This window comes from Syngnathoides biaculeatus, chromosome 17, assembly GCF_019802595.1.
Source record: "Syngnathoides biaculeatus isolate LvHL_M chromosome 17, ASM1980259v1, whole genome shotgun sequence".
Taxonomy (NCBI): domain Eukaryota; kingdom Metazoa; phylum Chordata; class Actinopteri; order Syngnathiformes; family Syngnathidae; genus Syngnathoides; species Syngnathoides biaculeatus.
This window is the reverse complement of record NC_084656.1, coordinates 9,731,470-9,747,003: the sequence shown is the minus strand read 5'-3', so window position 1 is coordinate 9,747,003 and position 15,534 is coordinate 9,731,470. Positions and strand designations below refer to the sequence as shown.

General features: G+C 41.3%; 1 protein-coding gene across 1 annotated transcript in view; it reads right to left on the bottom strand.

Annotated features, from left to right (window-relative positions):
• The window catches only part of nup214 (nucleoporin 214), a 39,072-nt gene that overhangs the window by 19,844 nt on the left and 3,694 nt on the right, over window positions 1–15,534 (bottom strand). Inside the window, exons 4-19 of the mRNA XM_061802030.1 lie at window positions 11,823–12,021; window positions 11,663–11,733; window positions 11,522–11,585; window positions 11,339–11,442; window positions 10,622–10,728; window positions 10,470–10,536; window positions 10,252–10,375; window positions 5,220–5,378; window positions 4,749–5,130; window positions 3,640–3,782; window positions 3,481–3,569; window positions 2,276–2,365; window positions 2,058–2,207; window positions 1,834–1,992; window positions 1,025–1,128; window positions 773–946 (exon numbers count right to left, since the gene is read on the bottom strand). Coding sequence (XP_061658014.1) covers window positions 773–946; window positions 1,025–1,128; window positions 1,834–1,992; window positions 2,058–2,207; window positions 2,276–2,365; window positions 3,481–3,569; window positions 3,640–3,782; window positions 4,749–5,130; window positions 5,220–5,378; window positions 10,252–10,375; window positions 10,470–10,536; window positions 10,622–10,728; window positions 11,339–11,442; window positions 11,522–11,585; window positions 11,663–11,733; window positions 11,823–12,021 — 2,186 coding nt within the window. The remainder of the gene's footprint in view (window positions 1–772; window positions 947–1,024; window positions 1,129–1,833; window positions 1,993–2,057; window positions 2,208–2,275; window positions 2,366–3,480; window positions 3,570–3,639; window positions 3,783–4,748; window positions 5,131–5,219; window positions 5,379–10,251; window positions 10,376–10,469; window positions 10,537–10,621; window positions 10,729–11,338; window positions 11,443–11,521; window positions 11,586–11,662; window positions 11,734–11,822; window positions 12,022–15,534) is intronic.

Here is a 15,534-nt window from a genome sequence, read left to right as displayed (position 1 = left end):
GTAAATATCACTAAACTGCAAGCAATCCTTTCCAAAATTTATATAGACGTGAGTACGTATGCTCACTTCAATCTCTGAAAATATCAAAGATTGTGCCATTATTTTGGATTTGACTGAACATTTAAGTGTCTTCCTCATTAGACAGACACTTTGTTGTGCCAAAAGAGCGGAGAACATGCATCTTGCATATCCTCACACACACAATATCAGTCACTCACATTTGAAAAATGTATGGGTGTGGTCAGTGGTGCCCGCAGATATAAAGTTGCAGGTGTGTGTTCCGTTTGCAATTATGAGTGTACCCTTTTAAGAGCGGATGGGGGCAGTGTCAGGTAAACTAGGAAGTGGAAGTAGGCTGAGCAGAGACCGTGTGCAAAAAAAAAAAAAAAAAAAAAAAACAGGCTGCGGCTCACTGCGGTTTTCATGTGCGCTGAGAGTGTCCGAGAATTGCGCAATTGCACATCTGAGAGGGAAGATTGGTCAAGATTACACAAAATAAGCGACGTCTTTCAATATCCATGTATTTCTACTCAAAAATTTTAGGTGCATGATTTTTTGTGCTCGATTGTATAGATTTGCGAGTAAGATGGCGCGCGGGCGTCTTTGCGCTCGTCAAATCACAATGACTGCAATGTATACATGGTCCTGTTTTTATATTGAGGAAAAAAAAATATTTTCGCAAGGGGCTGCAATATAACTGAAAAATTTAAGGGGGTCTGAGTACTTTCTGTATCCAATGTATAGAGTATATTTTTTGCTTTGATTGACCTACTTTCCAGACTTGGCTGTGTTGGTGTTGACTATGGGAGCATCCGCCTTATTGTAGAGATGCAGTGAGGTAAGCTTGTTGACGAGCTGGTCCAATCTGTTCTTCTGCTGGTTGATGATGTACAGGTTGTTGGTCAGCGTGGTGAACAGACCTTCACGCCCAGGCACCACCATGTGCCTGCCAACACATCATGTGGGCGACAACGGTTAATGCGAAGGGGAGGTTGCAAAATGATGAGGAGAGGTTTACGCATACTTCTTTTTTTTCTTCTTCTCCAAGTGTTTCTCCCATTCCACATCCAGAACACCGTTGACGTCCTCCACAGTGAACATGACGTACTGGTAGAGCCTGCGAATCTCCTACACGCAAAGCAAATGGACAAAGGACTGATTTAGATTTTCTGTGACAACCATTTTAAGTCCATGTCGTAGACTGTGACTTCTTGTTTTTTCGACTTAGGTAGGCAGTTTGAGAGGACTCTCAGCCAGAGCCAGTGTTGACCATCTTTTTGTGGACAAAGGATTTAGATTTGGGTCTTCTATAACTAATGGTTAAAAAAAAAGACACTCATATATTGAGAAAGATTAAACCTATTGCCGTCAAAATTAAAACTGATTCTATTTTGCAAACAACATTGCTGATAGACAATTAGATTTATGTATGGAAAATCGTTTCGGTTTCTGTTTTGTGTAATGTACTTCTGGTACGTGTACCAGATGTACACGTAAGAAGAAATGTACTGCAATTGGGTCTTCTCTTCCATGTTATGTACATCAGATATTTGTCTCGATGTGGCCTGCATTTGGCTGGCAACCAGCTCAGGATGTACGCCGCTTCCTGCCTGAAGGTAGCTAGGATAGGCTCCCGCGCTCCCGTTGACCCTCGTGAGGATATGCGGCTCAGATAATGGATGGATGGATTTATATTTTCTATTCCTACAAGTGCTGCTGCAACGATGCAAATGTCCCCACCTTACATCTAATAATGGTCATGAATATTTACTCATTTGAATGATATCCTCTCAACCTGCTCATGTTCTGAAGTGACCGGTCATGTGTTTTCACCCTGAGCTGTTCTTCACTGCGTGGGTCCAGGGGTCTTTTGTACAGCAGTTGTCTGTAATTGCGGTCCCTGCTGAGCTCATTCTGGGACTTGGCTTCCTCTGCCCCGGCAAAACCCTCCAGTAGAGTGGTCTTCAGCGTGCCAATGTCGCTGTACACAGACTGAAGGATACGTGTTTAAGGATTCAACCGTGAACTAAAATGTTGACACATTTTATAAACCTTACCTCTGTGGTTTCCTTTATCTCCAGGGTGAAAGTGTTCAGATCCTCAGACTCTTTTCTAAGTTCCTTCATCTCCTCGTTGCTTCCAACCTTAAAGTCGGCCATTGAGCTCCTTGCCTTAAAATCCTCCAGTTCCTTTTGGAAGTGTGAAATCTGACCAGAGCGTCACAAGATGTCCAATTAAAATCCTGAACAAGTTTTGTTGTAAGAGTCAGTCTCACCTCTTCTAGTATTCCCGTCATGATGGGATCAGATTCTTTCTTTGGAGGAGACTGCTGCTTCTCCACCGGCTTTTCTCCGACTTCAGCTGCCTGTCACCAGAGGTCAAAATGTCCCGTATCAGCTGCAATATAAAGTCACTGACAAGCAACAGAACTACCGGACATTAGAGAAAAAAAAGCGGCAAAATGTTCTATCTGGTCCAGAGTAGGTCAAAGGGGACATGGGGAAAACTGACTTTTTAATATCTTGTATATAATACTTGAGTCTCTGGAGTGCCTGCCAGAGTGTGAAGTCTGGAATTAAACAAAGTAAATCATGATTCACGAAAATGTGTCTTGCAATGTCATCACAATACAGCAAATACAGCAAAATGGATGTTGTGCTAATTGTAGTAGATCGACAACTAAAAATACACGCACTACTCACAAAGATGTTTACCTTTCGTCTGAGATTGTGGATTAATCTAAACGGGACTAACATTAACGGATTAACTATACCTTCTCGAAAGATTGGAATGTGCATGTCCAATTGTTTATGTGCTTTTTGCTTAGCTTGCTTTTCTCTAACAAGAATGTGACAGTTGTATGACCAATTGAATAAAAAAGGTCAGCGATGTCGATGCCTTTCTGTGACTCTTCCAGTCTGTGTGTGTGTGTGTTTTTAAACCTGCTGGTGAAACTAAGCTCAATGGTCACTTCTTTCTGAGAAGGTCCAGTTTGAAGCCTCACAATTATGAAGTAGTTGCGATTGTTAATGTCATCTAGGTCTCATGATGTTAAAATGTGAATAGCAAGAGGAGGACTTTCAATACCCATTTTAACTAAACGTGGAAATGGAACGAAAAACAATTTTTTCCAAAGTCAGCTCCTTCTTAGAGTATATGAAGAGCACCTCAAATTTAGTTTACTTGTAAAGCTTATAATGCATTTTATGTTCATACTGAGTTTTCACCTGAAATCCAAATGTAACTTATCTTCTCTATGTATTGTTTCATTATTAGATCACTTCATTTATAGGGTTAGCGATTAAATACAACTACAGCACTTACAGAAAACGTCTGACTTCTGCTGTTGGCAACAAAAGGTAAATAAAGTATTGAGATGAACTTTGTTATTGACCAAATACTTATTTCAACATTGTGATGAATACGTTTTCAGAAGAAACTACAATGATTTATAATTAATTAAAAAAAAAAAAAGAAAACCTGTGGGGTTTGGATGCGGCCCTGTGGAGCTGGGGATGGTTTTTGGAGTCCTACAGGTGGTGTGCTGGTTTGAACTGGCGTTACCGGGGCTAAAACAAAAATAACAAGATGAGCAACTATTAAGAACAAGAGATGCTGAAAGTTCAAAATTCTGCTTACTTGAGACTGTCACGGGATTGGTGGTGGTTGTGGTGACAGCGGCAAGAGCAGGCACAGTGCCAATAGAGACAACACTTTTAGGCACTGATGTCACAAACGAGAAAGACGGTGGAGGACCTGCTGGAGCTTCAACTGCTGAAAACCTTGGAAAAATGGACAGTTTGTCATAAGAGCGCAACTGACAACTATTAACTCTTAACTGCTGTAATCTCTAGAACAAAAAATATTCCCTCAAAATAGAGAAAGTATAAACAAAGAAAGCCTCTTTTACACTGTCTGTAAAAGTCACAATTTTTCCAGCGGAATAGTAAAGTCATAGCTTGGCTTTGGCAGGAGGAACAGAACCATACCAGAGGCTGGATGGGATATTTCATGTATAGCCCCTTTTCCACTGCCTGCCAAAGTCTTTTTTTTTCTTCTTTTTTTAGTGTCACTGTTCTCTATGAACAGCAACGGCGTGGAATGGAAGGTAGGAAGTCAACCTGAAAATTGTCTGCTTTCTGAGGTAGTATAAGAGCTGGAACAGAAGTGGGGTGCCACTTCACTTTAAAAGCTGTAATTTTCCACAGTCACTTTGACATAGAATGCAGACAAAGATAAAAAGCAATTTTTTGAAGGTAAAAGCGTAGACCTGTGATTGAAGTTTGATGTCAACTGTAAATAAATCAGGCATGATCCCGTCTTTTTATAAAGGAGTGGATGTTCCACAGAATGGTGGCAATATGTCAACTGGTACCCGATTATTAAAGCAACAGCAATTTTCTACAAACTGTCCAATGCGGGACTATAGCAGTATACACAGCCCCTTTTGCCCTGCCTATAAAAATAAGTTTTGAAATTATTTATTTAGGTCGATTTTTTTTTATATCACATGGCATCTGAACGAACTAGGTTGTGTCGTCTGTTTAAATCTACTGTACATTTAATACATCACACCAAATGCTGCCGTCATCTCAATGTCAAATGGTGGGATGTCATGCCGCTATGTCATATCCCATACAGTTCCCTGGATTCTGTGTGAAAGGGACAGGTGCCCGAAATAGTTCAGCTGTCTCTCTGACAATATTCCCGTATGAGAGGTGACTGAAAGCCAGCAAACAATGTTTTACCTGTCATTTAAATTGAGTTTGACTGCAGGAACTGATGGAGTGGCAAGGTTCTGGGGCATCGGGACAGCAACTTTATTTGAGAGGGAGCTGAAAGAGAACGCTGAAGCGGCTTCGGTGGGAGGCTTGGCAGCACCGAATGAGAAGCCAGAGACACTGGAGCCAATAGGTGTAGATGAGCCCAGGGAAAAGGTGGGAGGGGCCAAGTTGCTACTGATGGGCGGGATAGAGAAAGTGAAGCCTGATGATGATGATGTGGGAGGTGTAGGAACAAGGCCAAAGAGAGATGTAGAAGATGATGACGCGGCCACTGAAGTAACGGCGAGGTTTGGGAAGGCAGACACAGGAGGTGCAGCAGATTTGGGGAGCTGCACTGCCAAAGAACCTGAAGAAGACAGTGATATTTATAACATGTGGTAAAACTCACATTATGTTTTTCTTTAACAATCTGTGGAGTCCAGTTGAGTTTCCGACCTGGCTTGGGGGGTCTCTCCCCCTCTGTCGTCAGTGCGGTGCAGGGTGTAATCAGCTGCTTGATTCCGGGGTTGAGGTTCAGCAGTGCAAATGGGCAAAGCAATCCCTCAGTGGATAGCATGAGCAGAGTGGGAGCCGGGGGTAAAGACTTTTCATCGCCTTGATGTAAGGGAAACAATTCAAAACAATAAACCAAATGTGCTTGTAGAAGTGAATAAAAATGTGAAAATTGAACTATGAAAAGCGGGCACGGTTTACGTATTGCGGTCCATAAGAGTTATCTTATAACCACCTTGGTACCCTGGACTTATTTTATTGCGCCACCTTTTGAGGAAATCACTGGAAACAAACGATTTCTGTAACTCTCAAGGAGTCTTTTCACATGTCTCAACCATGTTTGGATCCACCATTCTGTGATTTTGAAGGGTGCCATCTTCAGTGTATGCTCCAGTTAATTTCAGAGCTCTCCAATGGTATTCATATTATGATTCCAAAAAATAGTACAATGTTTTGTTCTTAGCTATTCTTATTTATTAGCTGTGTGTTTTGTGTCTCATTGGAATCCCAATAAAGTGTAATTGTGACGAAGATTTCTCACACTGGGCAGCATCATGATCTAGAATGCCTTGAGATATTGTTGTACACAGCACAGGTTCAAGAGGTCAGAATTGGCTTTATTGGCCAAGTATGAGATTTAACAAAGCAGCCCCAGAACAAAACTGATCTACCTATTTTTTTTGCAGTGGGTACAGTGTTCATTTCTTTGTACATAAGGCATAGCCAAAATTGTTGGCTTTTGTTAAAGAAAGAAATCCCCACTATCATCTGACTGAAATAACCTGAAACTGAGCCAAGTGGAATTTGCTGAATCATGATACATTTCAACCTAGGCCCCGTAGCTCAGTGGTTAGAGCACTGGTTTGGTAAACCACGGGTTGTGGGTTCGTATCCCACTGGGGCTCCTCCTTGAGAAGGGTTGCATCAGGAAGGGCATCCGGCGTAAAAATTGTGCCAAACATATGTGCGTTGCATCTGAGATGACACGCTGTGGCGACCCCGAAAGGGACAAGCCGAAAGTACTTCTATGATACATTTCAACCTGAAATGCATACTGACAAGCCATAAATCTTCTGGAACATTGTTGTGACGATAGTGTGGTTATTCTTTAATACGAGTGACCATTATTAGCTTCTGATCAGCAACACAATACTTGATTGCTTAGTGAAGTTGCCTACGCTGTAGAGTATTTGTGTTTGGCAATGTCTCCATGTGGAAAATAAACCCAGTGAAGTGTATAAAGTCCTCCCTTCCCACGTAAACATGTTTTTAGTATTTGATCACCATATCAGTTTTCCACAGTTATTCCATTTTGTTTTAAGGTACTGAAAGCTAGCCTTGTCATTGATCCAGTGGTATATGGGGCTGAGTGCATTGTTTTTCCACTTGCATAAAACAGAACCGCCCCCTAGACAAGAAATAGGGTGTGCAAATAGTCATATTTCATGGTCCTTGGGGCATTTAGACAAACACATTAAGATATCAGGGAACTGTTTTTAATGGACCTGTCAATTACTTGTACAATAACAGCTTTTCAGATAGCCGCATTCTGTTAACCCCTGGCTTGAAATGCCCCTCTTGCCATATTGTTCCACAAGCAATGCTGGTATGGTCCAGAAATGCCCTTGGGGAATGTGCAATTCTGATGAAAGGTATCCTCCTAGGTTACAAGGGGCCCAGAGCCTAAAACACAGTTGATGAAGTGTCTACGATGGATTAAGGCGGGCGGAAGACCGCACGTACAACTAAATATGAACAATATCAAGAAACACAAGGCTGTATGTTCGAAGGTAAGTGAGGGAGACGTATCTTCTCTAAGTTTGATTGAATTATTATCAGTACTTTATACATTGCAGGAGAACAACTTTCACTTTTAGTGTATCACTGACTGGCTGAATTAAGTGTGTAATGTTTTACGCCGAAGAGTCATGTTAGTGATACGTAAATGCGCGATGTCATGCAAGAGAAATATTTATTCGCGTATTTGTATCACATCAGACTTTTAAGACAGAGCACTGGGTTCGATTACGAGCCAAGACAAATGAATACACCCACTGACTTATAAAGACTACAACGATATTATTCGTGATCTTTCCAAGAGAAAAGTGCTCACCCTGCTTTACATGCACAGTACGACTCCACTATTTTATCCTGTCGGATTTCAATAGGAAGTTAGCGAGGCATCAAACATTTTTGCATCGATTGCCAACGTTTCGCTGTAACTCTGACATTCCGTCCTGCTCTGTCCAAAATTCTAATTCCGAGTACATATCTTTGCGTGAAATAGTTGAGACCTCTCTGTAGAACTCTCTTGGACAAGTCTGACGCATTTGGCAAAAAAACATACGGCAATGTTAACTGGAATACACAATAGAGAATCGACTTCAAACATGTTCTGTTCAATCAACATTTTTGAAGCTTGTGGGACATGGCTAAGGGGGCGGAGCTTAAGATCGCCAATGGAAAGGTCCATTGTGTTAAAAATTCCCAAAATATTTAATTTGAGAGCTACACGGCAAGCATGAGATAGATAGACACTCATCAGCAATGTGTAGCAGGGGTGTTGTCCCCTTTGTTGTGGTCCTCAAACCCGTCTTGAGACATTTTTAATAAGTCCTTCCTTTATCTCCTCTGTCTCTCAGTGTGATGTCGCTCTCTCCTGCCACACGTTGGATTATTATTGTTAAGAGTGCTGCAACAAATTGAGAGTTGTTTTATTGATGATGGAATGGGGGTATGCGACTAAATGGCGTGCATGAATATCGAGACGGACAGTGATTATTATTCTCTCCATGAGTTCCGTCAAGCACTGCAGTGACAAAAAAAAAAAAAAAAAAAGATGGATTTTGGCCCACACTCGCTAAAGAGGGTATTGAGCATGAGGCACTATTAAAGCACTTGTTTAATACAAACCACGCCAAGCGACTGCTCTCTTGGGAATTTTGTTCAGCCAGCATCAAAGTGTGCTTGCTTTTTTTGCCTCAATATGGGGTATCAGGAATACACCATCAAAGAGTGAAGACAGACCGAAAAAAGGGGGGGAGAATGGGAAAAAAGGTAAATAAAAGGGCAATCTACAATATAAAATGGGGAACAAATGTTGAAAAAGTATCTTAACTTTAAAAAAAACAGATGAAAAGAGATCATTGTGAAACGAGATGGATGGATGAATGGATAGATATGAGATTTGCGAATTTGCATGTTTACATATTTGCTGAAACGCTTAGTGTTTTACTTTAGCACCATCAGGTGAAATCCTGGCGTTAAGTTTCCAGTGTCTTCTGTATTGCCCATCCACGAACAGTACACGAGACGCATCTTCAAACAACAAAAGATTAACCAACGGAGCGGGGCCAGACCTTGTCTCCATTCTGCCCCAAAGTCTCCACAGACCAACTCGCTCCAGTCTTCACGAAGATATTCAAGAGATCTCTGTGCTTCAAACGCTCCACCATTATCCCGCTCATCAAGAAACATGCAATCTTGGGTCTGAATGAGTACAGGCCTGTTGCCTTGACATCTGTGGTCATTAAGTCCTTTGAACACTTTGTGCTGGAACACCTCAAGAGCATCACAGGTCCCCTGCTGGAACCCATGCAGTTTGTCTACTGAGGAAACGGGTCTAAGAATGATGCAGTCAATATGAGACTGCACTTAATCCTAGAAAACCTCAACAGCATGAGGGCCTACGTGAGAATACTGTTCATGGACTTCAACATCATCACCACAAAACTCCTCTCCTCCAAAATTCTGCAGCTCAGCATTTCGTATGCCATCTGCCAGTGGATTTACAGCTTCCTGTCGGGCAAGACAGCCTGGAGCTTATCATCGCACCATCAGCACTACTGCACCCCAAGATTGTGTCCTCTCCCCACAGCTCTTCTTTCTCTACACAAACGAGTGCACCTCACTGCATCCGGGTGTCAAACTCCTGCAGTTTCCAATGACACTGCAGTAATCGGCCTCATCAAAGATGGTAAGGAGTATGTGTATAGACAAGAAGTAGAGAGGCTGGAGCGGATGTGCAGCAGACACAACCTGCAGCTGATTAAAGACTGTTCGAGATGATCGTAGATTCCAGGAGGCATCCTTTGCCACACCTGCCCCTCACACTGTCCAACTGTTATGTGTCAACTGTTGAGACCTTCCAAGTTCCTAGGAATTTCAGTCTCTCAGGACAAAAAGTGGTAGGCTAACATCAACTCAATCCTCAAAAAAACCACAGCAGTAGATGTAGATCATACGGCCACTAAGGAATTGGAGCCTGCCACAAAAAGGACAAACTCGTACTGCTACGGAGAATCAAAACTGCTGAAAATATTGTCGGTACCCCTAACCCTACCCAACTCTAAGGACATGCTTGCTACGCGAACTAAAACACGAGCAGGCAAAATCCTCTTAGACTGTCCACATTCTAGTCACCAGCTCTTTCAGGTCCGTCCCTTGGGTAGGCGCAACCAAACAATGCAAACTAAATCGAGCAGGTGTTCCAATAGCTTCTATCCCTTTTGCAATTAATTTCTTATACAGCTAATTTACAATTCAACTGCAAAATGCTGAAAATTCCAAACAGCATAAAATGCCAATTATTGGACGATAATGATCAAGGCAATCAGATCAGTGTAGTGTCAAAAAATAGCGTACCATTAAAGCAAGCCACAGCCGTCCTAATCAATGTTCTAAATGCTCACCTAAAAAAAAACAAACAAAAAAAAAAATGCTTTTAAATAATTTGTATGTTTAATGTTGGAAAATTATTTTGGTACTCATATACAACAAACTCAGACTCTCTCAGTTAATACTGTTCGTAGATGGTAAATCTGACTTTTGCCCAAGATATTTTATGTTAATATACTTTTACCCAGGTACTGTAATTTATACAAGACTTGGACCTACTTCTGCTTTAAAGAAGCAACCAATGGGATATCAACCAAAGACCTAAAGAGGGAGTACCAACATGCTGAGAGAGACTTACTGATGCGGATCTCCTGCTGGCTGGTGTAGTCAATGGCTAAACCAAGGGGCAGTGTGTCTTCACTGGTCTCGGAGACAGGCAGCTCAGCCCTGCTAGCATCCTCCAGCATCCATAGCTCCCAGTTCTTTAAAAAAAAAAAAATGCTCCCAAGTGATCATGGCTGAACAAGAGGGTAATGCATTTCCTGGCATCCAATAAATACAAATTTTATGAGGTACCTTATCATCTTGTCTGGCTATGATGCTGACTTCAATAGACGCTGCAGACGCGGCCAAAACAAGGTTCCTGAGTAACATAACATTTTAAAATATGCAAATTCTACTTGTTCATTGTGAACAAGTACAACTTGATATGTTCAGGTCTTTCTCACCAGTCTTCTATGTGACTGAGGAAGTAGTGGTGCTGTCGCTCCGTGCAGCAGCCGTACACAGTGTCACTGAAGTTCAGGTACTTTGTTTCCACCTTTTCGTCCTTTTTCTGCTTGCAAAATAAAAACTTTTGTTGCAGTCAGACACAGCCATTATTTTTTGATTGTAACCAAAATATTTGTCTCCGAGCTACACATTTTTACACAAAAGCAACAAATGTATGTATTCATACCACAAGATGAATCAAATACAAACAAAACTGTGGAAAAGTCATCTTAACCATGTTTTCATGATCACATCATCAATTCAATAAAATAAACAAAAAAAAACTACAGTGTATTCCAACAAAAATATTATAGAATTATACAACGTCAAACTAGTTTAATGCAAGGTAAATTTCAGTTTAAAAAAATACTTTGTGGAAGCCTTGATCATCGTGGTTTTGTGCAAAAAGGAGTTTTCAGAATTTTGAAGCACTTCATCTCTCCAACGTAATCCAACATTTCAACTGCCACGCAGAAAATAGAGAGGCAACACTGTTCTATAAAACTGTTGTGAAAAACCTTTCCGGAGGGAGAAGCAGCAGACAAAACATTCCAGTTTCCGGTTCAATAAAACCAGAAAGAGCAGAAGTATTAGGATCAGGATTTGAGGCTGGCTACAAGCCCACCCACAAATGATCTTTATACAGTATTGGAAATAATAATTCAGATACTCACGGGGATAGTGATCAACACAAGCTCAGGTGGAGTTTCGGGGGAGCCATCGGCAGCAGCGTAGACCACGGCAAACGAATATGTCCTCAACCACAACACATCAAGAACTGTGACAAAAACAAAGGGGTGATGAAATTCTTTGAAATGACATACATGGAAGATACGCGTTTAGATAAAATAAGATACCTTTGACGGGGTCATCAGAAGTGTAAAAGTGCGGACAGGGGATCACTTTCTTTTCCTCTAGTGCCTTTTTTTCCCCCCAACCAAATCAGAAAGTCAGTTCCCTATAAACGTATTACTTTTGAAATTACTAATTTGACTTACTGGGGTATACTGGCTGACGGTGCCATTCATTTTCCCCACAGCAACCTGTTTTCCTTTGGGGCTCCAGCAAACTGCGGAATGACATCACAAAGAAGCCCAGTACAACAGATTTAAGCAGCGGCAATGTCGAGGGAAACACGTTGAGACGTGCCTGACTTACGACACGTGACGCCGCTGGAGGCGGGGAGAGCGGCCTGCACTCTTACATCATCAATGACCTCCATTATGACCAAGGTGCCATCAGATAGGCAAGCGGCCAACATGGATGCCTGGGTGGGATTCCATTTAAGGTCCAGCACCAGAGTGTCCGGGGGCACGGTTGGTTGCCACGAGGCGAAAGGTAACTTCTGCGGTCGGGTCTAGAAATAACACAAAATAGTGTTCAAACTACTATAAATACACCCAAGCTGTGCCAGGTATATATAACAAAAAATGCAAATAATTGGCCCACCCTAAAAGGTGTTGTAATTCTGATGAAAATGTTGCAAGCTGCCAGCAAAGCACTTGAAACAGACACTATAAAGCAGGGGTGTCAAACATATGGCCCGCGGCCAGGAGCCGGCCCGCAAGGAGGTTTGATCAGGCCCACAGAATAATTTAAAAGTGCAAACATGCATAAAAGACACAAAATATTTTTTTTTTTAATGTGATGCAATTTATTAATTATCCGCTAGGGGCACATTGTTTTGATCAGAGAAGACAACAGCAGTCTCAGAGACAGACGTAACAGTGCAGATGGTATCAATACGGCATCTGCTGCTTGTTATGACTTTAAAAAAAAAAATAAAATTGAACCCTGGTCTCCCTTCCCTACAACATTATGAGCCAAAATGCCATTATCCAAATGGAGAAAAGTAGATACCCAGTGTAACATTTCAAATGAAAAATGAACCACGTCCCATTGATTTATAGAAATGCACCGAAAACCTTTGTGCTTGGAGCGTTTGCAACAAGTTTTGGTATTGAAGGAATATAATATTCGACACCATGAGACTCTTCACAGCAAAAAATATGACGGCTTGCAAGGACAACTGAGAAGAGATAAGATCAACGAATTGCAGGCGGGTCTGAGGAAACAGCAGTTCTCTTTCATCCAGAGTCCACAAGTCAGTGAAGCAGCGGTAAAAGCCAGCTACCTAATTGCTAGCGAAATAGCATTAGCATCAAAGCCGTATTCCGACGGTGACTTTGTTAAACGATGCATGATGAAGGCGGCTGAACTTGTCCCAAGAACCGACAAGCCTTTGCCAATATTAGCCTGACGAGGAATACTATAGCAGAGAGGATTTGGGACCTATTAGCAGATTTAGACAGCCAATTGAAACAGAGAGTCAAGTAATTTATTGCATTTTCCATTGCAATTGACGAGAGCACTGACATCACAATGTGGTACAACTGGTCTTATTTATTCGTGGAGTTGATGAGACATTGACTGAGTGAAGAGTTTCTTGAGTTGGTGCCAATGATGGAAACCACAACAAAAATGAGCAATTTAATGTTAGTCAGCAAATTCACTACAAAAAAAGTATGGTGGAATTCTACTGTTCATGCAACTCTGTGAATTTTCAGTATGTATTGTATGTGTATGTGTGTTTCATGTATGAAATTTACAACAGGATATGTGAATGAATAGGTTTCCAATCATGCCATCTTGTGTGTCATAGAGGTCAGAGAACACAGGCGATAGTTGAAGCCTGGAGTTTTTTTTCCATTGTTAATTTATCCAATTGGTCTAAGGACTGTGCTGATGTCATTGGAACCCTTTCCATACTTTCTTCTTTACATATTTAATGGCACGCTCCTTAGTTTGTAAGGTGTGGTGAAGTGAGCTGTGGCAATTATAGACGATTAAATTTACATTTTATCTGCACGTGTAAATGGTTTAAAAAATTGTTTCTTTAGAAATCTCGTTTAATTTGAGTGCATTACTATATTTTTCAACACCAATTGTTTAAGGCAGATATGTCCAAAGTCCGGCCCCCGGGCCAATTGCGGCCCGTGGACAAATTTTTACCGGCCCGCGGCCTCTATCATGAAATCAATAATATGCGGCCCGCCAGCACTGTTGACCACAGTATAAAATACATGTGTACAAAAAGCTATTTTTCATATTTTTCATTTCACCAGAAGATGGCAGTAGCCCTGTGGCCGCACTCTGGCCGCCGTGACCCTTGACCTTGCGTGATCGTTTCAGCCCAGCCCATTTCTAACATGGCGTCTGTAAACAAAAAAAGGAAAGTTGACCGCGAGGGCCGCCGCTTCCAGGACAAGTGGAAATTTGAGTATTTTTTCACTGAAATACGAAACAACTGTGTCTGCCCAATTTGCCAAGAGACTGTGGCTGTTTTCAAGGAATTCAACATCAAGAGGCACTACCAGACGAAACATGCTAGCTACGACAAGCTAACTGGGAACAAACGCGGTGAAAAAGTGAAGCAACTGGAAGCTGTTTTAACGGCACAGCAAAGCTTTTTCACAAGAGTCCGTGAGTAATAGTAATAGTGAATAATATGTAATGTTTCACATGAACTTAGATATCCTTTATAGTTGTCTTAATTTTTTGTGGTTTGTGATTTCGGTAAAAACCTAAATGTAAAAAAAAATTTAAAAGTAAAAGTATGCCATTTGTAATTAAATTAAAAAAAATCCCAAAAAGTTAATTTGTATTTAATGTTAATGGTTCAAAGAATGTCAGGCTAAATAGTCGGCCCCCACACATTTTCACCTTACCAAATCTGGCCCTCTTTGCAAAAAGTTTGGACACCCCTGGTTTAAGGTTTAGTGCCTTTGTATAATCAGGGGGATCAGTTGCAATGCATATATGTGAATGATAAAAGTAATTTCCCGAATGTTCTTGTGCTTCTTTACACCAAAACCAAAAAAGAGACGTGATATTTTGGTTATATATAGCAGAGTATGATATAATTTTAATGGTCTGGCCCTCTTGACATCTACTGAGGCCGTATGTGGCCCACAATGTGAAATGAGTTTGACACCCCTGATCTAGAGCGTCAACACTGCATCTAGCATGTACGCAATCATAAACCCATTTTGCATAAACAACTGTCTTCAGTTGTTAAATTATTCAACATACAACACTGCCATATGAGCCTCACGGATAGTATTAGCTAACATCGTAGGCTAAATAACACCCACCACAAACTGACGTGACGGACAACCAAATCTTCACTTTCCACGAGCGGTATACGTCATCAAACTCACCACTAGTATTTTCACACAATAAAGGGAATGCTGGCACATTCTAATACAAGCTGTTCTATTCGTAGCTGCTTCAGGAGAGAAGCTAAACCAAGCTTTCAATTTCACTGGTTGTGCACTATGTCATTGAGATTCCCCAAGATGGTGCCCAGAATGTTCAGCCGGAGCAAAAAAAAAAAAAAAAAAGTGCCAATGTGTTTTTCAGTGAACAATGGAGTACAGCATCCACCCAACAAGATAAATGGACATTCTACTGTACATAGGCGAAAATTAATCACTCGGCTTATGCGTCTGTGATCAATTTCAACAAAACAGGCCGACAAAATGTATCCAATCTCACTATTTTCACTCATTGTATTTTAAATTAAAAAAAAATAAAATCTGACTTTCAATATAGGCGACAATGGACCTTTCCGACTTGTCAATCACTCGTACACTAACATCCAATCAGATAGCCGCATTGTCTTAACCCCTGGCTTGACACGCCCCTCTCGCCATATTGTCCCACAAGCAATGCTGGTTGTCAGTAGCGTGAGCTTGGAAAAGTTAATGTTACGAAGAAAATGGTCCTAAGATGCGCTTGGAGAACGTGCAATTCTGATCAAAGGTATCCTGCTAGGTTACCAGGGGCCCGGTTGATTCATTTTCCAAAG